This window comes from Dromiciops gliroides, chromosome 5 (genome assembly GCF_019393635.1).
Source record: "Dromiciops gliroides isolate mDroGli1 chromosome 5, mDroGli1.pri, whole genome shotgun sequence".
Classification (NCBI taxonomy): Eukaryota; Metazoa; Chordata; class Mammalia; order Microbiotheria; family Microbiotheriidae; genus Dromiciops; species Dromiciops gliroides.
Genome location: NC_057865.1, coordinates 118,515,782 through 118,543,466, shown reverse-complemented (window position 1 = coordinate 118,543,466; position 27,685 = coordinate 118,515,782). Strand labels below are relative to the sequence as shown.

General features: G+C 45.2%; 2 protein-coding genes across 2 annotated transcripts in view; one reads left to right on the top strand and one right to left on the bottom strand.

Moving 5' to 3' along the window:
- SND1 (staphylococcal nuclease and tudor domain containing 1) overlaps positions 1–27,685 on the top strand; it is a 486,824-nt gene that overhangs the window by 390,558 nt on the left and 68,581 nt on the right. The window lies entirely within an intron of this gene.
- Positions 17,132–19,905, bottom strand: LRRC4 (leucine rich repeat containing 4). Its single transcript, XM_043965423.1, has one exon. It carries the CDS (start codon positions 19,892–19,894, stop codon positions 17,942–17,944), a length of 1,953 nt encoding a protein of 650 aa, XP_043821358.1. The 5' UTR covers positions 19,895–19,905; the 3' UTR covers positions 17,132–17,941.

Below are 27,685 nucleotides of genomic sequence, written 5' to 3'. Positions count from 1 at the left end.
CATACTTTGGTTCTACAAAACTTCCCCATTTTTTCAAAAGGACTCTCACCAAATGATAAGAAAGGAAAAAGGGTGCCAGTACTTAGATCAAACCACTTGGCCATACTATTTTTTTTACATTCTTCCCTTCTGACAACCCAATTCACCCTGAGAGACAAGGGGGGAAGGTCTTTGGCTATAGCTAAAGACCTCAGGTGTTGAACCTCTAATTAAAGAAAGCATCACAAAAATACAGAGTCATTGCTGTTCCCACAACATGCCTGACTACAACTGCTGAATCTGGTTTTCCCCATATCCCCTCCCCGCCGATTCCCCTACCCCAACCTCCTGGGATTGTGACAACCCGTATCATCCAGGGAATAGTTCCTGGGCCTTCTTCCTTACTTTATGTTCCTCTGCCATCTGACCAGAGAACATCTGAACTAAAACTACTACATAAGACCTTTCTCTATATATCAGAGACTTTTGTCACCTCTATGGGTTGTAGATGAGACTAGCCATCAAGGCAAGGTGATGTAGTGTAATCAAAAAAGCAGGGGGCCAGAAATCAGAAAACTTTGGTTCTCATTCCATTTCCATCACTGTCCTATTCTGTAACCTTGGGCAAGTCTCATAGGCTATAAAATGAGATGACCGACACAAAATAGATAGATTAGGCAGGGACCCCCACTCCAGCTCTAAAAATCTACTCTTATGTTCTGTATAGTACATGTGTAGAGTTTGCCAGACTCCTTTAAGGAGTTTAAAGGCATAGGCTTTTTTAAAGGGAAGCATAATAGAGGACATTATTAACAAGGCAATGTATATGTCCCTCTTTGGGGCCCCTCTTAAAAAAAAACAACCCGTGTTTTTTAACCCCTTAAAGCAGGTAACCACCAACCCTCAAGACATTAAATTTCTCTCATTTAAAAAACTATGCTTTTCAATGCTTTTGCCCTTTCTGGGGTTTACTGATGCTACAAAAGGGATTTTGGCATGCTCCAGTAGTCAGTTGGCATTACAACTACTGGTGTGATATGTTAGGTCTGCCCCAGAGACAGCCATGTACCCTATGCAGGCCAAGATATTGAATTTGCAAGCCAGTGCTGAGTCAGTCAGCAAATATTTGGGGGCACATACTGTGGTGAACATGGTATGATTGAGATCTTTACTCTCTCACCATACACATTATTCCGGAGCCCGACTGCACCCAGCAATCTCAAGTGCCAATTCCAGTGGCTGTCTTTGGCCTCATTGAGCCCCCCTACAGAGCTGTCAACACTGAACAGCTTACAAAGGACCCTGTGGCATCCCTAATTGAGGAGCTGGTATGCAGACGCCCGCAACGAGTAGTATTTTTAGCTGCAGCAATATAGGCTCATCTTTTTGCAGAATGTTTTGTTGTTACTTTCTTTTAATGAAATAAATAAATAAATAAATATAGATTTTGTGTGCTCTTCAAGCAGTGCCCAGGGACTATGGAATTGTCAGGGGTGTCAGTGTGCCCCTCGCTGTGGGCCTATGTAATTAATCCTCCCCACAAGCAGGTGCTGATGCTTGGTTTGCCAAAATATTAGGACAGGGAGACAGCCTGTGCAGGAGCAAAAGGAGCTAGAAATAGAGGCGAAGAGTAATGCATGACAAGGAGGATGGGCATGATGGTAGAGATGCCTGGGGCTTCTGTGGGCAGCCTAAGCATTTTTACATCCTCTCACCTGAGTAATAGGGAGCCACCCTTACTCAGATCTAGCTCATCCCAGAGACTTCCTGTTCTGGTCTGTGACTTGACTCCTGTGAGTACACAGCAGAAGGCTCTCACTTGTTGCCTCCCCCAGGCTTTTCATTGCCTTTCTTTTCAGTCCATTCAATGGAGGTTCTCTCTTTAGAATTACAGCTGCCTTATCTGGGGTACAAGGTATCCAAAGGGTTTTCCCCATCCCCAGAAACAAGAAATTGTATCAGCTTGGAAAGTAAACAGATATTTCTGCCTGCCACAGATGCCATCTAAGACCAGCTTTCATTTTGCAGTTTATGTATGAAACCTCCAGAAAAACATTATTTTTAGCTTTGGTCAAGTCCACATTAAGTACTTTGGACCTGTGGTGTCTGGGGAAAGAATGAACTTAAAGAGACTTTAATTTTATTGAAGAGACATGTATCTACTGCCAAAATTCAGAAAAGCAAAGGAGCACTAGAGAGTTACCTTGTCTCATGCCTTGCTCTGCCTTACCCACCCTTAGCCTACCTTTCCTGCACATAGCCTTTCACTTTATAAAGAGACAACTGTCATGTGACAAGACATCATGGGGAAACTGTCATTTCCTTGAAGTGTTTAATGTTCTGCTGCATGGGGCTACTCAGTGCCCAAAGCTAGGGAAAAAGAACCTTGTAATATCCCATCCTCTCAATTCATTCTCATAGCTCTCTTCTCTGCCTGTTTACACTTGTATTAGAGCTCATCTGTGTCCTTAATACCGTAGCAGGGGCTTCATATAGCAGATGGAGAACCAAACCAAAGAGATTTCTGATTCCTAAACTGGAGTGTTCAGTGAAAATGTTCTTGAGGAAACATAGCTGGCCAAAGCCCTTCTTTCTCCTTATTGAGGAAGAAGTGTGGAGGATGTTTGACTTTCACTGAGAAGCTTCAAGTAGGCTGCCTCTGATTCAGAAATAATTTGTTTACTCCTTTCACTACCAGCTTTACTCCTAGTGGACATCTCTCTATTACTTTATCTTTGCATAAGGCCTTCTCATCATCATTTTTTTGGGGGGGTGGGGGGAGACAATCAGGGTTAAGTGACTTGCCCAGGGTCACACAGCTAGTAAGTGCCAAGTGTCTGAGGCCGGATTTGAACTCGGATCCTCCTGAATCCAGGGCCGGTGCTTTATCCACTGCGCCACCTAGCTGCCCCTCCCATCATTTTTATTGTACCATCCAACCCTCATATAAATTATATCAGTGTCTCTCTGTTTCATAAAGTTGGATTAGAAAGAAGATGGCAGGGGCAGCTAGGTGGTGCAGTGGATAGAGCATCAGCCCTGGATTCAGGAGGACTTGAGTTCAAATCCGGCCTCAGACACTTGGCACTTACTAGCTGTGTGACCCTGGGCAAGTCACTTAACCCCAGTTGCCTCATCAAAAAAAAAAAGAGAAAGAAAGAAAGAAGGAAGATGGCAAAGCAATCAGGGTCTTCTTCTTCTTTTTTTAAACCAGTGAGCATGCCTTAGAACTTAGAATTTTTTTGTCTCTGAAACATGGAGCCATGCTGCCGGACTTTCAATAGAAGGGCATGGGTGCCCTTCCTACGATGTGCCCTTCAGTGATGATAATCAGCAAATACCAACTTAACAGAGTTGCTAGAATAATATTCCACTTATTCATATCACTACAGGCATTCATCAGCACCAAGCTAACCACCATTTTTTTTTAGCTACAGCAAGTGCTCAGGTAGAAGAGCCAAGACCAGTCTAACCACAAAGGTAGACAGTCTTAAAGGACCTCTATTTCTTCACTGGAACTTGCAGGGGAGAGTAGTCAGGATTGGACAAAATGGAACGGGTTTATGAGAAAGTTTTAACCCAGATACAAATCCAGAAAGACAATAAAAAATTAACCTTTCCCTTCCTGGGAATGTGTCTCATAACATATCTAGTGATGACATAGGTTCAATCCTGAAAACATAGGAAGTAGCTGCTGAATGGTGAAGGGATATCTCTTCAGCATATGGTTAAAAAAAAGAATGGCTCTCTTCCCATCTCCCCCTTTTGAATATAGAAGTAGGTCAGGCCTTGAGTTCACTTTGGGACTAAGATGAACCACCCTTATTCATGCTCTAAAGTAGAAACCAACCCAAATTACAGGGTTAAAGCTCTCTAAACTAATTAGTCTAGGTGTAGAGTGCTGGTTAACTTCAAATTATGTAAAGCAATCCCTGCAGCAAAGAGTTTCCATTCCTGTATATGAGCTAAACTGCTTATGCAAATTATCCCAGAACCAGCCAGTTTACCTCTCCAGGAGTTACTGGAAGCTGAAAATGAAGCAGGTGAAAGAAAAGGCACCAGAAAGCTTAGTCCCTGATCCATCTGTATCCCCAGTCCTTACCATCTCCTTTCAATGCAGACTGGCCACTTGCCAAAGCCCCATACCTTAGCTTCCCAGTTTGTACCAGTGCTTTAAGGATTTTCCTGCCATTATGGAGGAGGGATAATGTGGCCAGTGGTTTTTCCTTCTCCTTTTCTTACTCCATAAGAAAAACCCACCATATTCGATAACCAAATGTGAGAAAAGCAGCCTGTGTGAATGACCATGCATATGATATACCTCGTCTTCTCAAAGGAGGAGCCTAGAACCCCCACCTCAGAAGTACCTGGCATTTTATTTCCTCATGCATACCGGTGCCATGGAAGAGAAGGAGGTAGACTCAGGATTCCAATAGACAGGTAGGAGATCACAAGCCACTTGCTGCCTGCTCAGTCTCAAGGGCATCTTCACATTGATCTTGATGCCAAAACTCAGAGATCACCATGATCCATTATGACTTTGAAGGCCAGAGTCAAGAAGCTAGCCTGCCTCTGTCTTTCACAGTCTGCACAGCCCTTCTCCATGACTCTCCGCTGGGGTTCCCTCCCATTATCTGCCTGCCTCTCTGCTTGCTTGAGCTGTTACATAATCACTTAGCCACAGATGACAGGCTCTTTGGCCCCTGTGCTTTGCCTACAGTCAGGTTTCTGTTGGGCTGCCTGCTTTTGTTTTCCAAACCAAAAATTCCCAGGACTCAAGAGTGTTGTTATTGAAGATGACTCATAGGAATGTCCCGCTTAAGGAAGGCTGTAAGCTGCTTATGGGGAAGTAGCCAGCATGGCATAGATCTTACACTTGATGGAGGCTTTAAATTCACCACTTGGACTAGTTGAGAGCATTTCTAAAAATACCTCTGGGAGTGGTCAAGAGGAGGGCAGTGCAGTTCTGCAGGACCCTCTTCTTCCATTCATGCCTAGATTGCTGTGAAAATGGTGAGGACACTTTGATTGAGGATAGTTCTGCTATTTGTCTAGCCCTCTGCTTTTACCGATTCAGGCTTGGCCAAGAAGGGCCTTGTAAAACCTGCCCCCTGCCTTTATCCAGTGATTGGGACTAGGTATTGCCATACAGAGGTCCACAGAAGTTCATTCTCATGGACCTGATTGAAAAACTAGCCTTGCTACTCAGATCTGGGGCTTGGAAAGCTGCATGTTCCAGAATAAATGATTCTGCAAGTTTTTATCTTTGTCCAAGTGAAAGTTTGCTCATCAGTCTTCAGATGTATTTTAAATCTACTAAGAAGTTTGAACTTGAAGAGGCAGCTGGATCATAGATGGGAAAAGAATGTTTCAACTGTTTTTCCCCAGGTTCTGCTTCCAAAAAGAAAAGTCTAAGCCTACTATAGAACCCTTGGAATCTCCTGGTCCCCATCACATATCCAGTTTCTATCCTGCATCATTTCAAACACAGATAAGGAAGTGGTCTACCTTGTAACACCTGGAGCCAGTGCATGGCCAGGTTGTCCTTTTATAAGTTGGGATAGTAAGGTTTGAAGGGAATGCACTGCCTGTTAGGTTTAAGAGTAGCTAATGTTTGTTTTGGCTGTTATTTTCCATGTTAGATTGCTTTGGCAGGGGGAGGGGTGTTGTGCTTTCTTGGCCCTACTAAGTAGTCAAGTTCTGGATTCACTATGGCAACCATTTAGAAGAAAGGATAGAGAGATGTCTTTGCTTCTGCACTTTGGCACCTGTAAAAGGTTCTATCTCCAGTGCTGAGTTCCCCATGGGGAACTCATAAAGTGATACTCTAGCCCGGAGGTATCAAATGTGCAGAACACATGCAGGTCACAACCCTCCCGAGTGTAGCCCAAACCAGATTAAAATGTAATTGGGAAATATTTAACAAAACAAATCTTAAGACAATAAAACTTGCACAGTGTAATACAGATTCTTCTAAGTAAATATGTGGCCTGCAGGATCCTTATGAATGGTTTAGTGGCTCATATCTTTTTTGAACTTGATGCCACTTGATAACCACTGCTTCAGAGAATCACCAGGGAGACCCTCTGTCTCCTGCCAAGGGGAAGTACTTGTCTGCACATTGCTTTCTGAATTGTACTTCTTCAAAGACAGATTTCTTGCATAAAAAAGGAGTCCTCACCTGAATGGACCACCCTAATGGCCAGTAAGGGAGGGGATAATCTTCCCTGTTTGGGAGCAGAGGGGGATTGGGGTCAGGGAAGGATTGACTCTTAAATGAAAATGAAGGGGTCAACTGTGCCACATGGGGCCTCTCATTGGATTATTGTTGATGCTGACCAGCTGTAGCAGATTGGACAGCTCATTGGGTACAGTAGTGGACATTGTCAACTCGGCTGCCAAATGGGCAAAGGGATGCTTGTTCTGTTTACAGATGGATCTGTATGTCCCTGCGAGCCCATTTTTAGCCTTTGCCCAAGAGGGGCAACCCAAGATTGGGTAATTTAATTACATTTTCTCCCTCCCTCTCCGGCCTTCCTCCTCTGAGTGGGAGTGAGGGAGAAACAAATTTGGCAGAGGAACACACCCTTAATGCCTAGGCACTGCCAGAGCCAAACTGAAGAACCACAAAGAGTTTCTCCATCCTGCACATGGCCCAGGGCATCTGCCTGTGCTGCAGAGTCTCTGGCCAGTCTGTCTTCTGGCACATATGTCATAGGAGTTACTGAAAACAAGTTAGCTCCATCACAGAAGTGTACTACCTGTACTTTCAGGAGACAGAGGAAACATGAAAGGAACTTTTCTCAAAACACTTACTGCCAGGACCTGACCAGGAGCTACAAGTACATGAGCCTCCACCTGGTATGACTGTACTAACCCCTTATCCCACCCTTCTTTTCTCTGGAACTTAGTGACTGATATATCTTCCTCCAACCCATCTCTCCCCATGAACTTCCTACTGAGTTTACAATCCAGTTAGCATTTAGTAGTTAAAAGCTAACTTTACTATCTAAAGTTCCTATCAATTTCCCAACTTCTTTAACCCAACCACAACTATCTCTGAATCAATCAATCAAGAAATTATTAAGTGTTTACTACATGCCAGGTATTGTGCTAAATAAACACTGGGAATACAAAGAAAGTAGTAATAATAATAATAGAATCCCTACCCTCAAGGAGCTCACATTCTAATGAAGAAGACAGTATGAAAAAATGTTTGTGTGAAGCTCATTAGCTGATTACCTTGAATTTTATTTCCTTTCTCCCTTTTTCACCCATAAGAAAGAAGTCTACCCATCATTCTCTTGCTTCTGACCTGACCCTCCAAGCTTCGTGAACCATAAGCCAAGCACATAAAATCACAGTCCTCTGCTTCTTAGAGAGGATCCCTCATCATCACTCTGTCTTCTTCACCCTCTGGTGTGACATCAGCAGCACCTCTTAAAGGAAAGAGGTGTCCCACTCATCTAAACCAGCAGCAGCAGCAGAAATGTAAGCTAGTGCTCATGAGTGCACAGCACAATCCAGGCCATAGCAAAGATGACTAGTCGTTGAAAGGTAGTAGAAATGACCATTTCCTTCATAAATAAAAACTCATTTGTTTGCTTTTCTCTGCAATCCCATCTTTCTTTATTCTCTAGCTCCCCTTCTCAGCTTGGAAGCTAAGGAGCAGGGTGGCTCTATCAGATCCAGTATGGTAAATTTCTGCCAAATTAACTTCTTTTAAAAGGAGTCTTGGCTGCAAAGTGACCACTCTTATAGAACGTTCCTTTCAGCACTTCTTGAAATCTTTGTGAAAAGGGCAATCTCTAATTAAATGTGTAAAAAATATAGCCAAGGCCATCGTTTCTCCTGGAGAAAATTTATTCCTATATGGTAGGAGAGAAAACACATTTCATTTTAAAGTTTTGAATGCCGCTTTGCAAGCTCACATTTGGATCTGTGTGTATTGATCCTGTTTGGGCAGACTAACTAAATCTGAGCATTCTCTAAAGCTCTCCATACCACATCAACCATTTTCACCCAACTGCTTATGTAGCTGAAACTCAGGAAAGGAAAGTTGGGAGGAGAAATGTAGAGTTTTCTGTTCTGGATGGCCTTGATTAAATCACTAATCTTGTCTGGCTTTCTGTTGTGCAAATGCCCCATATGTCAGTAGGTTGAGCTGCCAGTCGAGCCTCACAGTGGAAGGGGTGCGCAGTTCCTCTGCTTCAGACTCTTAAGTGGAGTGGTTGTGCATATTGTTGGTCTTCCTCTTCTTTCCTTTCTCTTCCCTCCCCTCCCAGAGTTCTAAGTAGGCAACAGGGTCTCTGTGTCCCAAGACCTCTTGTTTCCTTCTCAGTACTTTTTGCCTATGCATGACATCTGCTTCCCTTGACATTGCATCCATCACAGGAGTGAGCCCTCCATTGACATGATAGTCCTGGCTATAGTGGATTTTTGCTCTGGGGTAAACTGGGATGAGAGGCTAAGGAACAGGAAAAGTCATCCAGAATGACCCAGCTAGCATCCATGTGCCTCAGGCAAGGAGACTTTGGGGTAGGCCAACTCCTTCAGCCTTTTATCTTATTTTGATACCCAGTAGTTGTAATTATTAGCTTCAAAGGAGATTTTTAAGAAAATTAAATGCAGACATGGTTTCAGAAATCTCATCTTTGGCAGCCCTCCCCACCAAGTTCCCTTTGGAGACATACAGGATGGTGCCTTTCTTATTATAAGTACTTAGGAAATGTTTTGTGAATTGGATTGAATTGACTGTTTCTAATCTCCCTTTCTGTATCCCCTCTTCCCCAATTGGTAGGAATTTGGTTCTTACCTTCCCTTATTCACTCTTAGCCCTTCTCTTTCTCCTCTTCCTCTTCCAGACTCCCCCTCCCCAGCTTTTTAAAAAGTGAATTGAATTGAAAGAACATCCTGGCATGTCAGAGGCAGTGGATTCCACTGTCAAATCACACAGGCTGACACTAATAGGATAAAGTATTATCCGACTCTCTTTAAATCCAGAAATTAAGTCTCCTCACCACAGCAATAGATTACAACTTGTAACCACTGCGAATGGAGAACCGCAAGGACAGGGCAGTTCATGTCTCAGGCTGTGGCTGGACCCATTGTGAAGGGTGCTCTGAGCATCTCTTCATAGTTTTCTCCTCACAGACAGTGGCTGCACTGTACAGGGAACCACCACCTGGTTCCTGGCTGGAACTGCCTCCGTGGAGAGCTGCCTATAACTCATTCAGTTCTTCTGCAGGGGGGAAATGGAGTGGGAGAAGCTGTTTGAATGGTCTTAGCGAGGCTGGATGAGCAGGGGATGGGAAGAGGAAGATGAGGAGCTGAAGACGGAAAAGACCAGCCTGGAGCCAGGAAACCAACTGGTCTGGTTTCCTTTTCCCAAGGAGCAATTCATATGTAAAATCCTCCTTCTTTGACTGCTGACTCACTGAACAGGTTAAATGACTTATCCCAGTGACTAACCCACTTCCAATTGAGAGATAGATGTGCTGCATGAGGTCTCCATAAAACCTCCAGATTAAAGAGAACTTCTAGACAATAGTGATGCTTAGGGTGGTGATGGTGATGATACTTAAATACTTCCAAGGAAAAAATAGTCCTAGAGGGAGGAGGGTGGGACAGAGCTTCAGTATAGCCGATTTTTAAATGAGAACTGCCATAGGGGGTTTACTTGTGGGCCCTGGGTCCTATTAGCCCAGCCAAGAGAATTAAGGTGGTAGATGTGGGAGAAGAATCTGATTGGAGATTAATTGATTTGAGATTAATTGAAGGAGCCAGTGAAGCCAGATGAGATAATGTATGTAAAGTACCTGACTATTTAAATATAGGTTCTTAATATTATTACTGAGGTATTTGGTTAAGAGGCGGGTAAAGATTGCTTAATATGGAAACAGGAAGATTAAGGATTATTCTTTTGGTATTTGGTTATAGCCCTGAGCTACTGGCCTAATTATACAGAATGAGAAGGTAATGTGGCTTAATAGATAGAGTATTGAACCTGGGAGTCAGGGAGATTTAGTTCAAACCCCATCTTCCCTGTGCTTCCTAACAGCAACCATGGACAAGTCACTTAACAGCTCTGAGTCTTGGGCAACTCTCCTAAGACTACCTACCAAAATATGGGCTATTTGCGATTTGTGCTAGTAGAAGGAGTTCCCACATCAATGGAATTACAGATCCTTGACATCAACTCACAGGGCATTAGGGGTTCAGTGGACATGTCCTTCTCTAATCCCATTTATTCAAAGCCACCCTACATCAGAGAATCGTTTCTCTGGTGGCCATCCATCCTTCCCAGCAGAAGGTAGGCCTTTGACCACTGTTTTATTACAGTTTTGCATTTGTCCTTGGGGTTAGGAGGCAAATAGGTGTAGCATCATCCTCCCAAAGCATAAATATCTTGGCACAGCTGTTTGGCAGGTAGGTAATACAGTGGATAGAGGGCTTGGCCTGTAGTCAAAAAGATCTGAGTTCAAATGTGGTCTCAGACACTTGCTAGCTTTGTGACCCCGGACAAGTAACATAACCTCTGTCTGCTTCAGTTTCCTTAGATAGAAAATAGGAATGATAACAGCATTTACCTCACAGGTAGAGGCTCAAACGAAATAATATTTGTAAAGCACTTAGCATAATACCTGTGCATAGTAGGTGCTCAATAAAGGCATGTAGCCATCACCTTCCCCCTCCAGAGATGCCTGTGCAGGCTTAAAGTATCTGTCTAATTACCAGAATCTATCTGTAGTGAAATCATCAGCATTAGCATCATCACCATTAACATTACAATTATTTTGTTTGTATAGTGGCTTCATTTGGAAAACCCCTTTAAAAACATTCACCATCATATTCCACTGATCCCAAACTTTATCATAGGTAAGAAATATAGACACAATGGCTCAGCAAGGCCATTAAAGCCATGACTAGAACTTAGTTCTGTGAGGTGTTCCCCACCCCCTGCTATGGGACAGGCCCATGGGCTAGCAGCAGGGCTGGCATGTGCAGGAAGCAAGATGTAACACTTTACCATCCTCCAGCCTAGCCTTAAGATGGAAAATCAAAATCTATTATTCCCTTGCTAGCTCTTGGAAGTTTGATCCCATTATCTTTCTAACACCCCTTCCCTGTTTTTGTTTTCTGAAAAAGTGAATAGAGACCAGCCCTTCCCTTGTTGTTCTGTGCCCTGGCTTCATACCAGTTGTGCTCCCCTCATCCGTAGGGGCAGCCAGCATCCCTCCTAATAGGGCAAAGGAGTTTCCCAGGCTTTCCTTCTTAACTGCATTGCAGACCCTTAGCTGATTACTCGTGTGTCTGCCTCAGAGCTCCACTTTTCTACTATCGTTAAAATGCCTGATACCATACAGTCTAGTTCTTTGGTTCTGCCTGTATTTCCTCAATAATCCATCCCACTGCCACCTTCTCCTTCCCCACTCCCTTCCCTAAGACTTTACCTGTCAGAATTTAGTAAATGGCTTTAAATGTGATTTTGTTTTGCTCCCTAGTATTGAAACAAGAATAAGGAGAAAAGTCTATAGGGAATAAAGGTTCTTTGGGTAAAGAACCAAGTCTCCATAGATAGGAGCTAAATCAGTTTGCCTCTCAGCCTGCTGCTACTCAGAGAAAGTTAATTAGTCAGTAGTTGCTCCATCCGCCTGCCCCTCCACAGTGGAGCAGCCTCTGCTTACCACTAAGACAAGGCCTCTGACTATTCATGAACCCCTAACAAGGATAAATGTTTTAGGGTCCAGGGGGATTGTGGGAGAGGAGAGAACCTGTGTCTAGGCAAGCACAGTGCCTGAGGCTATCTATGGTACTTGGCCTTTGGCCAATATTTCTCCTTCCTGGTGTGTCCTGTTCTTTCTGCTGGGTATAGACTGTAGGACAGGGTGCCAGCCCAAGTGCACATAATCCCTTGTGTATGTAAGGAAGTCATTTGCTGCTGCCTAGACTGTTTTCCCCACCACAGGGGGAAGGGTGCTTTCTGAATGGACAGGGGCAAGGAGAAGCACTGTAAGCCAAAAGCTTCCTTGCAGTTTAGCTGAGGTAGGATTTAGAAATGGAGCGAACTGTATCTGCATTAGCTGATGGCATGGAGTGCTGAGTGCTGGCAATGAAGATAAAATCAGACATGTTTAGATATAAATGTTCCTTCTTTGCTTCTTCCCCCTGCACCCCCTCTAATGTTTAAGCCCCTGATGCTATGTTGTAGTAAATGTTGGATCCCTGATTGTTGGCTCTGGCCCCCTGAAGTAGGAAGCCTACACTCAATGAGGGTTATTCAACCTTCAGAGTGTCCGCCCAGCATTCCCAAACAAAGCCAAAGCTCACCAGATCAGACCCTGGACTGTAACCCTCCTCTCACAGCAAAAGTAGATGATGACAGAACTCAAAGGACAGGAACTCCAATGACTGTTGGTCTATTCCACACAATACCCTGCACACTGTTGGCCTCAATACATGTTAAATAGCATGATAATGCTAATGTCGCTAGGCCCCAAGGCCTGTCTGCCCTCCATAAATAATAAGCCTACAGTATTAGACTTGCTGAGGTGCAGTCCCCTGAACAGGTTCTATGGGTGTGACAAGAGATAACAGTCTCAAAGTCCTTGATTTTGAACAAGAAGAGCAAGAGACTTCCCTAGCCAAAGAACTTTCTCAGCAAGCCACTTCTAGAAGGGTGAGCCTACTGAGCCTCTGAGGAAAAGATCAAGAGGAAGCTGACCAAACCCACATTTCCTTAGGATTGCACAAGCTGGCCTTTCCCTCTTCATCACTCCTGTCACCCTGCCTTCTCTGGAATCTTGTTACTATGCATTGCTCCCTCCCTGAGAAAGGCACCAAGCCTGCTTAAGAATACTATGTTACAGGGCAGCTAGGTGGCGCAGTAGATAGAGCACCGGTCCTGGAGTCAGGAGGACCTGAGTTCATATCTGGCCTCAGACACTTAACACTTACTAGCTGTGTGACCCTGGGCAAGTGACTTAACCCCAATTGCCTCACCAAAATAAATAAACAAATAAATAAAATAAAAAGATAAAGTGATTTCTTTATTAAAAAAAAAAAGAATACTATGTTACAGGTCAGCTAGGTGGTACAGTGTATAAAGCACTGGCCCTGGATTCAGGAGGACCTGAGTTCAAATCCAACCTCAGACACGACACTTACTAGCTGTGTAACCCTAGGCAAGTCACTTAACCCTCATTGCCCTACCAAAAAAAAAAAAAAACCCAAGAAGAATGCTATGTTACTCTGTGCATTTCAGAGTGTCCCTTTCAAGAAGAAATGGCCTTTTGCCATCATGCCAGTAGTTGTGCCCCTTGTGGATAAGACTCTGGCCAGAATTCAAGATAAGGGGTCAAGGAGAGAAGAGAAGGGATTCCATTGAAAGGGCATCATTTTAGCCAGGATAATCACATGTTTTATTTGGTAACATAAAGCCCGGGGAGCAGTGTGGTACAGTGGAAAAAGCTCAAGACAAGAGGGTCTGAGTAGGAGATTCAAGTCCCAGGTTATAGCCGTTAACAAGCCATGGAAGCTTAGGCAAATCTGAGCAGGCTTTTTCTGTCAAACCAGCAAGTTGGACTTGGTTTTGTTTTCTGTGGTCTTTTCTACCTTTCACATTTCCCAACTTCCCTGGGTGCCTCAGTTTCCTCATCTTAAAATGAGGAGGTTTTACTGGATGTTCTCTGAGATCCCCTGCAGTACTAAAATTCTGTATACCAAAAAATGTAAGCAAGCATCACCCAAGTTACTAAGTCTCTTTCTACAAGATAGCAGCCATAAGCCCTTCTCTCTTCTTCCTCGTGCTTTATCCCCCCCTCCCCAGAAGTTACAGCTGCCAAGGGACCTATGCATTCATTCTGTGGGTGCTCTCTTGGGGGCTACAGATTTGATGGCTTCACAGTGGATTTTAGGAATATCTGAAAAGCCCCGTTGTTCAGCACCTCTTTTCTTGCCTGCTCTTGGCTTGGTCCCCTCCTTGAGAAAGATGATATTTCAGAACTGCCCCATAAGAACTTTCTGATAGATTTTAAATCTAGGCATGTCTGCTAGGCCACAAATTGATGCTTTCTCGTAGAATTAATAATTGAGAGCTATTGTATGTTTTTCATAGTTGTTTGAGCTGGAAGAGGGAATGTCGTGTCTCAGGGCTCTCTGAAGGCCCCCTGCTGGTTATGGGAAAGCAGTTACTTGACCGTCTCTCAGGTAGCAAACCCCACAATTCATTTGAACATACCATTAATGGTCTCCACTGCTCTGATGGGGTTTCCCCTTCTCTCTCTCTCTCTCTCTCTCTCTCTCTCTCTCTCTCTCTCTCTCTCTCTGCCTTGAAGGACTGCCAGAGATGAGATGTTTACTGTTTTTTAGAGCAAGAAGTTTCTGTGAAAGAGCTAGCATGACTTAAGGTTACTCTGGCCTTAAAACAAGCAATGCTTCAGAAGACAGGAAAGAAAAAAAGAAGCTATTATTATGGGATTGAGGTCAGCAGGGCCCTTGGGCCACCTCCCACATCACCCCCCCAGTTACCTCTTTGGGCTGCCTTGGTCATGGCTGTCATCCCCAGTGCATTCAGAGGTTAATATATGCATACGAGGAATATAAATCTGATGCCAAAGTAGCACTGGCTTCTGGGAGTCTTCCTAGCATAATTTCAAATTACCTTCTCTTTCTATACCACAGGACTTGCACCCCATTCTTCCCTCTCACCACTCTAGGTCATTTCAGTAAAGAGCAACTACATAATTCCAAGTCAACCTTGTTTTAAACAACTGCTTACATTGTACGTAGACTGGGAAATTAACTTCCTAACTCTCCCTGACTTCTACCACCTCTGCCACTTCCTCTCCTCCTCAATCTCCACTAAGTAGAAAAGGCCCAGCAAATCTGAGAAGCCACTCTGAGGCGCTTGACTCGGCTCTCTGGGAATTGTCATGGGGCTGAGGCACTGCCTTTTCCTCCGGACTCCCAGGGAACTCCTTTCTCTTTCTACATTGTGGGCTTCTTTCTTTATTCTGTGTCTTTGTATAGGGAGGAAATGGAAAAATAGTAGAAGCAAAATGTATTTGGGGACTAATGGCATTAAAGTAGCAACTTGTTAGCCTGGGAGAGTACAGGAGATCTAATTTGCTTGCACATGGACTAGCATAACTATTCACACAGAATTGTGATCTAGGACTTATTTTCAGTATCCCTTGATATTCTTGACCTTATCTTTCTCCATATGCTATTATTTTGACTACTTCTATGAAGTAGTAGGTAATTTGATTGGAATCATACTAAATATCTAGATTTAATGGAGATAGGATTGCTATAGTCATATTGGCTTGGCCCACCCATGAACATTTAATATCTCTCTACTTATTTATGCCTTTATTTATTTATTTCTACTCTGTTTTTGTAGTTGTATTTATACAAGTCCTATATCTTGTACAGGCTAATTTCCAGATATGTTGTGCATTGTGTAGTCCTCTTAAATGGAATTTTTCATCCTATATTTTCCTGGTTTTGTGTTTGATCTCAGCTTCTGGATATTACTGTCTTATCCATTCTCTAATTGCTGCAAAGTACTGCCTTCCTGTTTCTTTTCTTCCCTCTTCAGTGCCATAGAGATCACACCCACTCAGTTCCTTTCACTAACACTTGAGAAACACAGGATCCCATTTCAGATCCATTCACACTGGACATCATTAACTCAGTACTTTGAACCCAGTAGGCACTTAATGTTTGGTTTGGTTTGAATGGAATTGATTTAAATAGATACCCACCACCAAAATGGGCTCAGCCACTTAGCACCCTTTAGAACAGAAAAGACATGCTGTCCATCAGAAATATGAGCCAACATAGGTTGCTGCCAGACTCCTAAATCTAGGTCCCACAGGGTCCTTGAGCAGAATGGGTTTGGCCTTCCCAAAGCATCTGCTGAAGTGGCATTTAATTTTGGCTACAGTAAGTGAGCTGAGGTTGGCCCATTGCCCTTCCTCTCCTAGGGCACAGTGAATTGGGTGTATCCCAACAGGTCCCAGGGAGCAACACACTTAGCTCAAGGAGGATATCTAGCATTGTAGGTGAATTTATTTATTCTAGGGAAAGGATGACAGTTTTTTAAATGTTCACTAAATATTTTTATGAACATTTCCTTCTCCCCCACCTCCTTTTTTTTGTTTGTTTTCTTTTAAAAAATAGCTCTTAGTTGGTATTTCTGATCAGCTCAGTGAGCCTATAAATTTCAAGGTCTGCCATTCAATTTAACCTTTTGGGGACACTGAATTAAAAATTGAACAATATTTATTAAAATACAAAAATACACTTTTCTCACGTTACAGTCAGTATTCTTTTGTTGACATTTCCCCACCCACCCAACCCCACCCTCTTTCAAATCTGAACCCTTTTTTAAAGCTAAAATATAAATGAAAGTAATTACATCATTAAATGGACTAGAAGCAACAGAGACCCCAGCTTTTCCCACCCTCCTCCCCCACCCCCAAAGTTCCTTACTTTCCCCTCTTCCACCTGAGGTGGGTCTGGGGGAGGGAAGCCTTCCCCCTTTTGAGCTGTGTTTAACAGGGCTTACTTCACAACCCACTTCTGGGGTGTGTGTGTGTTTGTGTGTCCTTGTCTTTCTATATGGATTTTTAAATATATGTTACTTTTTTTAAGAACAGATTTTCTATTTTTACTCACCACAATGGTGAGAAAAGGCTGCATTCCCATAAACAAATCCATCATGGCCCTTTTCTCTTTCAAGTTCTGTGTCCTTCCCCACCCCCTACCACCAGTTGATAGCAGCCAATGATCCCTAATGAATCAGCATTTATATTAGCCACAAAATCACAACCATGAGAAAAGCTTCCACTCTCCCAAACCCCCATCCTTTCCCCACTCTCAATCTTAAAACTAAAAAAGAAATCATAAAATATCAGAATTGTCTACAATCATCTGTCAGATACCCGAAACAACAGGTGGGCGGGATGATGCTAATTTATGGCCTCTTGTGAATACATTCACCCTGCTTCCAACCCCCCACCCCCCCAACCTTCCCCACCCCTGCCCCTGGATCACCCTTCAGGTCTCTTCCTCATGGGAAACCCTGAATACACACACATTGCCTACACAGAGTGGGTTAAACTGAACTGCAGGAATCTGGTGCAATGTTAAAGCGTTTGACTGAGAGCTACGCCAGTTCCTCTCCCCCTCTGCTCTCTCCCGAAACATTCCATTAGATGAACTGCATGTATGTCCGTGTGCGCAGACAGAAGAGCCGTGTGCACATAGACAAGCATACAAGCTCAGACCCTTTCAAAGGTTCACTTCAATTTTGGTGGTTTTCCTGTTTAAAAATACATTTATAGTTCTATTTCTCCCATGGTCTCTGAAGAAAAAAAATTATTGCATCTTAACATTTTGGCACAGTACAAATTCTTGGTGCTTTTTCATGTTTTTTTTTCTTTTTCTTTTTGTTTTGCTTTTTAATATAAACCTGCAAAGACAGCTCTCAGGAATTAAGAAAGATGTCTGTAGAAATGGATATTTAACTGCATCCTATGAAGCATCTTCTAAAAATTACAGGATCAGTCCATCCTTCCCACTCCCTTACCCTACCTTTTAGAGATTGTTTTATTGTTGTTTTTAAAACAGATTCAACCTTATTCCAGAAAGCCCTCTAGCAGGATAACAAGTTTTTATGTTGTTTTTTCTGTCTTCTACCCCACACACACACACACATTCCCAAAATTCCCCTTCCCCATCCCCCTTTAAATAGAACTTACAAGTTAAAAAATAGTTTTTGTTTTGATTTTGTTTCTGTTTTTAAATTTTAATATAATCTTTCTCTTATCAGCCCATAGATTTAATATATAAGCATATACAAGAAAAAAAAGTCTTTCCCCACTCTGTACAAAAGTTGCTGTCTTTTTTTTGTGCATTCTATTGCATTTTATAATTTTTGGGGGGGTAGGGAAAGTCATATTTGAGTTTCCTGTACCTTGTCCTTGGTGTGAGTCTGAATTATATAAGGTTCAGAGATAGTGGTGACTGTGGGGTGCAGAGAGTTCCCCAGGCTGTTTTCTGTCCAGTGGGCCCCATGTGCTGGTTTGTAGGTGTTGTAGTTAATATGGTCATGAATTGTGGGCAGCACTACTGCCCCCTCACCTGATACACTGGATGGAGCCGCTGCTGCTGTGGTTGTTGGGATGTCTTCATCTACTTGGATGATCTCAACTGTCCGGGCGGCTGATACTGTACTGCGCTGCTGGTGCCTCTTACGAAGTTTATAGAAGACGATCAACATGGCAGCAGCTAGCAGAGTAACTGCCACAAAGCAACCAATGATGATCTTGGTGGTCTTCATGACCTCATCCAGGCTGGTCTGCATCTTGTCATTGGTGTCTGCCGTAGTCACTGCCACTTTGGGCACACGGGTGGTCTGGATGAGCACTGTAGTGGAGGTGGTGTAAGCTGGCTGGTAGCCAGTGGAGGTGGTGGGCACAGGCTTGTACTTGTGGGTGGTATCTTCGGGAGAGATCTCAGTGGTCTCCACTGTGACTGTAGTAAAGAAGCTGTAGTTAGAAGTGTTAAGCTCGGCCGTGCTCACATTGAGGTAGGCCGAGGCATTAGAGTTGCCTGCCACATTGGTCACCATGCATGTGTATACCCCTGTGTCTGTGAGCAGCACATGAGAGAAGTTCAGGGTACCATCATTTAGGACGGAGATCCGTGGATGATGGGAGGCGTGGCTGAGCACTGTCCCATTGGGTAACAACCACCGTACAGAGGACATGGGGGGAGTCCGACACTTGAGTTCTGCCATCCGACCCTCAGAAATGTTGAGGTCCCGGGGTGCATCCATGATGAAGGGAGCAGAACACTGGAAGGAAGCCTGATCGACCTCCACCAGGTAGCGGCCACGCATGTGCAGAGGGGCATGGCAGCGGCCACAGCAGGTGGAATTGGTAGGGATGTATTCTCGCAACCACCAAGCTAACCACAGAATGTCACAATCACAGTTCCAAGGGTTGTGGTGTAAGTGCAGCTCCACCAGGTACCTCAGCGGAGTGAACAGGTCATGGGGCAAGGAGGAGAGGTTGTTGTGGGCCAAGTTCAGTTCTACCAATGAGGCTAGCCCATCAAACGCATTACGTTCAATCAGGCTGACCTGCGAGTTCATGACCCACAACTTCTTAAGGGAGCTCAAGCCACGAAAGGAGCCAGGCCTGATCTCAGGGAAATGGTTCCCAGACATCTCGAGCTCCTCCAGCCCCACTAGGGGTGTGAGGTTGGGCATGTCCTTGATGTTACACATGCCCAAGTTCAAGTATTTGAGGTTGAACAGTCCCTCAAAAGCCCCTTCAGAGATATATTCCAGCTTCTTAAGTTCCCCCAAGTCCAGGCGCATGAGGGAGGGCACCCGGTTAAAGGCATAGGAGGGGATACTCTCTATGGGGTTATTTCGAAGCCAGAGTTCCCGAAGCTTAGACAGATACTCAAAGGCCCCACTAGGGATGACAGTCAGCCAGTTGTCAAATAGCTCCAGGGTGTTGAGGCTGGCCAGGCCATTGAAAGCCCCCACCTCAATCTGCCGGATGGAGTTCCTGCCTAGCTGCAGGACCTCCAGGTGATGAAGGTGCCGGAAGGTGTCAGCCTGGATCATCTGGATGTTATTTTCCATGAGGTTGAGGTACCGGGTATTAGAAGGAATGCCCTGGGGGACCTCAGACAGGCCACGCCGCGTGCACACCACCTTACTGAACTGGTTACTGCACGAACAGACAGAGGGGCAGTTCTGGGGCCCGGCGGAGGCGGCGGCAGCGGCAGCAATGGCTACACACAGAATCCACACTTGCGCTGTGAGGTAGACGATGGGGAGCAGGATGGCATTCCAGGTGTGGTACACAGTTACCTGCCACAAGAGCTTCATGATGTGGCACGTTCATAATTCACCATCGCCTGGGATTTTGGCTCGGAAAGGAAAACCGGCCCTACCCCGGCTTAAGTGAGCTAGGAGCTCCTCTTTCCATCTGGAGAAGGAGGTGGGGAGGGAGCAGTCAGAGAGACAGAGCAGATCTGGCCAGGAAAAATGCCAGACCAAAATGTGGTCCCCCATCCACCATCTCCTCTGCCCCTACACCCACCTTCCAGCAAAAATGCTCACTCTCCCCCACCCCCAACACTAGCCCTTTGGCCCCCTACCAAAGCAGTCCCCGACCAGTTTGCCGGCACCTACCTCGGAAGGAATTGGCGTTGTGTCCTTAAGCTTTCACCACAGGAGCTGGGTACATTGTTCCCATTCTTACTCCTTAGTTTTAATTAACAAAGGGAAGGGGAAAGGTGTAGGGACGGGGTTGGGGGGTAGAGGGGAAAGAAGGGGTGGGGGAGACAAAATGGCTTCTAGTAAATCCAGAGCAGGAGCAGGCGAAGCAGCAGAATTGAGTAGAACCAGAAAAAGATGAGGCCCTCTGGGCTATGCAGGTGCATCCCCCCCCTGCGCCCCAGAGAGCAGCGCCACCAGCACTTCCCAGCTTTGTCCTTGGACCCTGGCGCCAGCTCTCACAAGCAGCCAGTGAAGAAGCTTCATTGCCAAAGTGTTCCTCTGCCCCCCCCAACTGTGCCCCCTTCTGTTGCCACCCAAAGAAAATAGGGGGAAAAAACCCCAAAGCTTCCTAGGAGACACTCCTTCCTTCCTTGCTGATACTCCCACTTCCCTTTGTGAACAACCTCCTCTTCAGGGAGCTGCACGCTCCTCACCCACGGAGCACCTCTCTTGGGCCAGCGGCAGCTGATTGCAGTTGTTAGCTCATGGAGTGCTCTTAGGGTTGGGGAAGAAGGGGAGGGGGAGGCAATGTATGTGGTTTCTTTCCTCTTCTCCCTCCCCAGACACACACCCCCTTTTGATGCTCTCTCTTAAGAGGAAAGGAAGAGGGGCAGGGGGGAGCTAGCTTAGCTTTCTAGCCGGCAGATGCATAAGTATCAGCCTTCCCCTCCAACAGTGAGCAGTAATCCGGCTGGCCCTCCTCAGAGGGCCAGCAGTGTGCAAAGGGTGCTGGGACCAAACCCAGTGCCCCCCAGAGGGGAACAGAGAGCTAAAGGTTGTAGGATGCTTTCCACAAGCCCCTCCAATGAGCCCTTGGTGCAAAAATGGGTCCAGCAGTAGAGGCGGCAACAACAGTAGCAACTCCCAGAGCTCAGCCAGCTTCCTCCTCCTCCTTCTTCTCCCAGGGCCCCCAGATCTCAGCCGGCTCTCCCTTTGTGTTGAGGTAGCGAGTTGTGGGGTTTGCCTTTTGTTGCCTTCAGTGCCTTTGTTGTCCACTGACTGCAGCAGCGACAGAAGCAGCAGCACCAGAGGAGGCGGCGGTGGTGGCGGCGGTGGTCGAAGATGTGTTAGGAGCGCCAATCCCTGGGAGCATCGTCCCCTCTTCCTAGTAGCAGTGGTAGCGGGCCCCCTGCACTCTCCTCCCACCGTCTCCTCTCGCTGGGCTGGAGGTGTTGCAGGCAGCAGCCACGCAGACTGCTCTCTCATCCTTTTGTCCTTCAGTCAGAACGTGAATGTACTGCTGACGCATACTGTTCTAGGGAGAAGATTAGCGTGATGCAGTGCTCTTATGTATTAACACAGCCACCCCCTCCTCTGCTTTCCCTCGAGGGGTTAATGCCGAAGGCTTCCAGTGAAGCTGAGGCGATTTGCTCAGGCAGGCAAGCTCTTCTCTTCCTTCCTTCCTTCCTTCCTTCCTTCCTTCCTTCCTTCCTTCCTTCCTTCCTTCCTTCCTTCCTTCCTTCCTTCCTTCCTTCCTTCCTTCCTTCCTTCCTTCCCCTCAGTCCCCCCTCCCCCCCAAAGCTGTTTCCTCCCCCCTCCCCTCAGATTGAGGAGAGAAGGGCCGGGGTGTGAGCAAGAGAGGAGGAGTGAGAGTCAAGTGCCGGGCTGGGAATCGAAGGCGTTGGCAGCTATTTTGGTCCCGTTGGAGGGAGATGCTGGGTAGCAGTTGATAGGCTGGATTGGACAGGGCTGCAGCAAGAGAGTCTCTGAAGCCAGCTCTTCGTCTCTTTCTCCTCACACAGTTGCTGTTCCTTCCCTCTTTCTGGGGGTGGTAGGATGGGAGTGGGAGAATGGAAGTGAGACAGAAAGAAGGCTCCAACTGCCCAAGGCTGGGCTGCTGCAATTGGCCGGCCTCCTGCCCACGCCACGCCATCCTCTCTCCCACCCCCAAATGCTGATTGAGCTCTTCTTTGGATGGCAGGGGCAACATGCTCAGTTATGAGTTGTGTGCCGGGGTCTCTGGGCAGGGGCGGGGGGGGGGAGGTTGGGAGGGGGAGAGTGAAGGAATTAGAGGGGCTTAGTGCCAGAAGACAGAGACTAGTGTCATTGAATAGCACAAGCCCCGTAGAATCGTAATTAGTGCTGTTCTCCCTTCCTTCACAGATTCCCCCTTCCCTTTCTGTAGGCTTTAACCAACTTAGAGTTCCCCTAATGAATGTTTGTGGGGAGGGAAACAGGGAAGAACTGAGTGCAAAGGAGTGAGGAGGAATGACAGCCAGGGCAGCACAAATGGTTTGAAGTGATCTCCCAGAATCCACGGTACGACCGGTTCATTCATACTGCTGCCACCGCCTCCTTTCACTCTTAGCAACCATGTGCCTCCCCCTTTCCCCTCCCCTTCACCCAGGGACTGGGGCTGCTTGGGTCTCCTGTTCCCGGCAGCCTCCCTGGCCCCCTTTCTTGCTCTTCCCTTTACCTCTGACTCTCTTTGAGTCCTTAGTAAAACCAGGCATCAAATGGAGCCTGGAAAAGAGCTTTCCTTGCCCTAACTAATTTCTTGCTAGGGAACAACTGGGATGTTTGCCAGATATGGGTAGAAAAAGAGGAATAAATCAAGCTCACTCCTATGGATCCAGCAGACTTCCTCCTCTCCATGCTGTGGAAGGATTTCTGAGTCTGACTATGTAAGTCTCTGCAAAGCTAATCTGTCTGTTCTTCCTTCGGGGGCATGTATCGGCTTCACCCTAGAGCATCTCAATACCATTTCCATTTAACAGCCCCTCGCCCCCACCCCAGCTCCCCTTGCTGCTTCCAACACCAGGCATGTAAAGGCTTTGTGATCCTACACAGGCTGGAATTTAGGAACCAAATCCCAGAACCTCCAAGTTCTTAGCTTCCCTGATTTTGCTGGAGTTGTGGTCAGTGGTCTTCGCGACATCCCTTTTCACCCCTGTGCCTTAGTTTCCCTGACTGCCGAGTAAGCATAGAAAATGTTTTATCTCCAACATTTATTCAGGAGCTAAAGTTTAGGAGTGTTGTGGAAGCCCTTTCCCTCAAGGGAAGGTAGTGGTCCCTATCTGAAGGGGAAGAGCAAGTGATTTCCTGCTATGAATTTGGAGTCAACTAGGCCATGACTCTAGTTGTTTCTGGGGATCCAGTCCTAGTGACGATGTTCTGTGTTTTCCCCCAAATTGGTGAGGTATCCTACTGACTCTTTTTACTTTGAATAAAGGAAATAAGGAGAGGAGGCTGCATAAAGCATAATTGAATGAGGAGTCAGTGAAGGGTGCATTGTCTGGAAGTGAAGGGAGAGGCCATCTGGGAAGGGATCCTTTACTGAGCCAGTTGCCTACTGGGGAGCTCCGACCATGTGCATAAGAATGAAGCATGAGGAGAACATGGAGTGACTCTGACCTGGTAACCATGTTTCCTGATCAGGGTGTCTTGCTCCTCTGCCCTGGTATTGCTCTACCTACACACGTCAGCAAAGGCAAGAGTCCTCTTGGCACATCTGCAGCTGTAAACAGGACAGTTCTACTGGGAGGCCAGGGAAACCTGAAAGCAGCCTGTGGCTGTGGGTGAGGAGCAATCTCTACAGATTCATATAGGCCAACCTGACATAGTTCAGCGTGAGCCTGGGGCTTTTCTCTGGGGTAGGCTCCCCAGGATGGGGTCTGTAATGGGCCGACATAAGCATTTTCACCTTTCCACAGGCGAGAGGGGGACTCTGACTGTGCTGCTTTCCTACCCGCGTAGGCGAGCCCAGGCTCCATCTGCTCTGTTCTAATCCCAGCAAATGCAAGTTTCTGCCTCCGCACCATGAGGGGAAATAAGAGTAGTTGGACTGGCTTGGGTCAAAGTGATGCCTAATAATGAGATTGTCACTAAGTAATCAAACATGTGTTGGTGATATTGATAAGTCTCTTCACTCTCCCTTGGGGAGGAGGAGATCAGGGGGCGGGGAGAGGAATGGAGAAAGGCATACTCCCCTGCTCTGCTGCCAGGAGGTCACAGGCTGCCTGCATTGTGGTCATTTGAACTGCAAGCATATGGCTCTAGATAAGCCCTGCTTCTTCTGAACCAAGCCTTGCTTAGGTGAGTAAGCCAATCACACACCCAAGATGGCAGTACTGGTCCTAAGGAGGTTCTGTGTTTTAACATAGGCTGTTGCCCATGCCATTCACTTCCTTCTCACTTCTGCTTCATATGCCTTCTTCTAAAACTCAACCCAGGTGCCACCTCCTGCAGTAAGCCTATCACGATGCCCCCTCCCCCAACCCCCCTCCCCCTTTACTTTGCTGTACACATGCTGTTCTTCCCTCCGCGCCCCCCCCCCCCATGATTCTTTCTTTCTTTTTTTTTTTTTTTAAGTGAGGCAATTGGGGTTAAGTGTCTTGCCCAGGGTCACTTAAGTGTCTGGGGCCGGATTTGAACTCAGGTACTCCTGACTCCAGGGCCAGTGCTCTATCCACTGCGCCACCTAGCTGCCCCCCACACACCATGATTCTTAAGAAAAAGTTCTGTTTCATTTTTGTCTTTATTTTTTTAGCATTTAGCACAGTGCCTGATAGAGTAGATAAAGCTTATTAAAATGAATGTCTCCTGAAGTCTCTTCTATTACTGAGGTACCATGCCATACTGAAATGCCTTTTCCAACATTATTTTCTTCATTTCCACATTTGTAGTGAAGAGAAAGTATGAGCAGAAAGGGGAATAATAATAACTCAATTTTATAGAGCACTGTAAGATTAACCAACAACCCTGTGAATTAAGTATTATCCCCATTTTACAGATGAAGAAACTAAGGCTCAGAGAGGCTGTGGTCTCAATAAGGAAAAATAAAGTAGTAGGTAAGTGACAAAGATAGTATTTGATTGAAAGATAGGCATGGAAGGAAGGAAGGATGAGAAAGAAATGGTCCAGGTTTCAAGCACTACCTAAGGCAGCAGAAACACAATTCATCAATGTCTTTCTCTCACTCACTCTCCCTTTTCTTCTTTTCCCTTGTCCCTAGAAGGACAGCTGTTTAAACTGACTGTTTAACAGATAAATAAATAATTCTCTAAGGAGAGTTGATTTCTTACCTAGGGCCAGACAATGAGGGTGACCATACCATTGCTCCAAGCCCAACAATAACCCAGGGTACAAATTTAAGCTTCTTAATACACACTGGTCCAGTCTTCTCTGAAATTGATCTCTTCTTCCTCATGCACAAAATCAGTCTCCACCGCTGTTTTCCCCCAGGGGTTTTGCTGTTCCTTAAGAGATAAAAAGGGCAAGAGAATTTCTCCCTGCCAGTGTCATCCAAAATAATTTATGAAACCTCATCAAAAGAATGTCAAGCTCATAGGATCAGAGATTTAGAGCTAGAAGGATCTGTAGAGGCCTTTTAATCCCTTTGTTTTACAGATAAAGAAACTGAGGCCCAAAGAGGTTAAATGACATGCTTACTAAGGATAGCAGAGATCTATTAAAATACTTTAGATTTAGAATCTAAATCCAGTTGGGCTTAGGTCAAATCCAGCATTCTTTTCTCAGCCCTTATTTCCTCAACCTTTCTCCAGAATTTGACACTCTCGTCCTTTGGTGTTGTGAACCCCATATAAAGTCCTGTCTGACTGTTACTCCTTCTGTTTCACCTAATTGCTATACTCATTCAGTAATTTAACTGTCTCTCTTCAACCCTTTTTATCCTTTGTTCCACCATGCTGCCTTGATGAGCTCATGCATCTCAATGTTCTACAGTTGCAACCTGGACATAAGGGAAGACCCTTATGTCTTGCTGGTACAAAACTCATCATCTTCTCCTCCTCCCAGCTTCTAAAACTATTGATGATACCACCATCCTTCCTTTCAAAATGGCAGCATCAACTTTGACTCTTCTTTCTCTCACCCCCTAACTTTTACACTACCATAGTTTTCATCTTTTAACTGGTTTCTTTGCCTTCTCCAGTCCCTTCTTCACTTTATTATTCTAGTAGCCCTGTAATCTCATGTTTTTGAGATTTGTTTGTAATCTAGTTATACAGATTGTAGCCCATTCCATACCTGCTTATCCTGTGTAGCTGTTCAAAATCAATCCCTCGATACCTTCAAAAAAGTGCCATCCTCAGGACAGACGGCTGCTTCTGTATTTGTGTAGACAAATCCAGGTGCTTTTCCTAGCTTTGTGTTCCTCGGTACCATTTCAATTCCTCTGTAAACATGTCTGTGATTATAATGTTAAAGAGTCCAAATGTGGTGGTGCTACTGGCCTTGATAGTGGAAAGAATTTATTAAAATCATTTCAGATCTTTTGCAATTATTGTTCTTCTGGTTTCTTTCTAAAATGATGTCAGGATAGTTTTGCTTAGTTGAGTATCGCATCAAGCTCCCTTTAAACTTTTTTTGAGGTGGGGGCAGGTAGGTGACATAGTAGATAGCATATTGCACTTGGAATCAGGAAGAGTTGTGTTCAAATCCTGCCCTAGGTGCTTAGCTCCATAACGCTAGGTAAGTCATTTAATTTCTCTCTGCCTCACTTTCTTCATCTGCAAAGTGGGTATAACAACAGTACCTATGAGAGTTGCTGTAAGGAAAAAATGTAGCATATATAAAGTGCTTTATAAATCTTCAAATGCTATGTAAATGCTAGCTGTCCTTCCACTGTATCTTTTTTATGAGGCAATACTCCTCCTAACCTTTCATCTTTGTCCATAACATGTTTTGTTTTGGTTTGTTGTTTTAGTGAGGCAATGAGGGTTAAGTGACTTGCCCAGGGTCACACAGCTAGTAAGTGTTAAGTGTCTGAGGCTGGATTTGAACTCAGGTCCTCCTGACTCCAGGGCTGGTGCTCCATCCACTGCGCCACCTAGCTGCCTCCATAACATTTTATAAACGAGTTTATGTTCCAGAGCATTGTTGCTCTTAGCTATGGTTTATCTCTGCTTGTCAAGTAAATCAAGTGTTTGTTAACTGAGGCAGTTTTAGTTTCTTCTGATTTCTTCATTATTCCAGTTGATTCATATCAGTTAAACTTTTATAGGAATTGGTTGTAATAAGTGTTGATTCCCTTTTCTCCATCCATTTCCTGTTTCATCGTCAATCACTTGTTAAAATAAGTCAGGCTGAAGTTGTTGTCATTGTAGAGTTAGCATGGAGTAGTGGTTAGAATACTGGACATGGAGTCAGCAAGAGCTGCTTTCACTTAGCTCTTCTCAGCAATACAGTTAGCCAAGACATTTCCAAAGGACTCACGATGGGAAATGCTATCCACGTCCAGAGGAAGAACCATGGAGTCTGAATACAGATCAATGCAAACTATTTTCACTTTTTTGTTTGTTTTTTCTTTCTTGTGGTTTTTCCCTTTTGTTCTGATTTTTCTTTCACAATGTGACTAATGTGGAAATGTGCTTAACATGATTGTACTGTATCAGATTGCTTGCTCTCTTGGGGAAGGGGGGGAGGGAGAAAAATTCA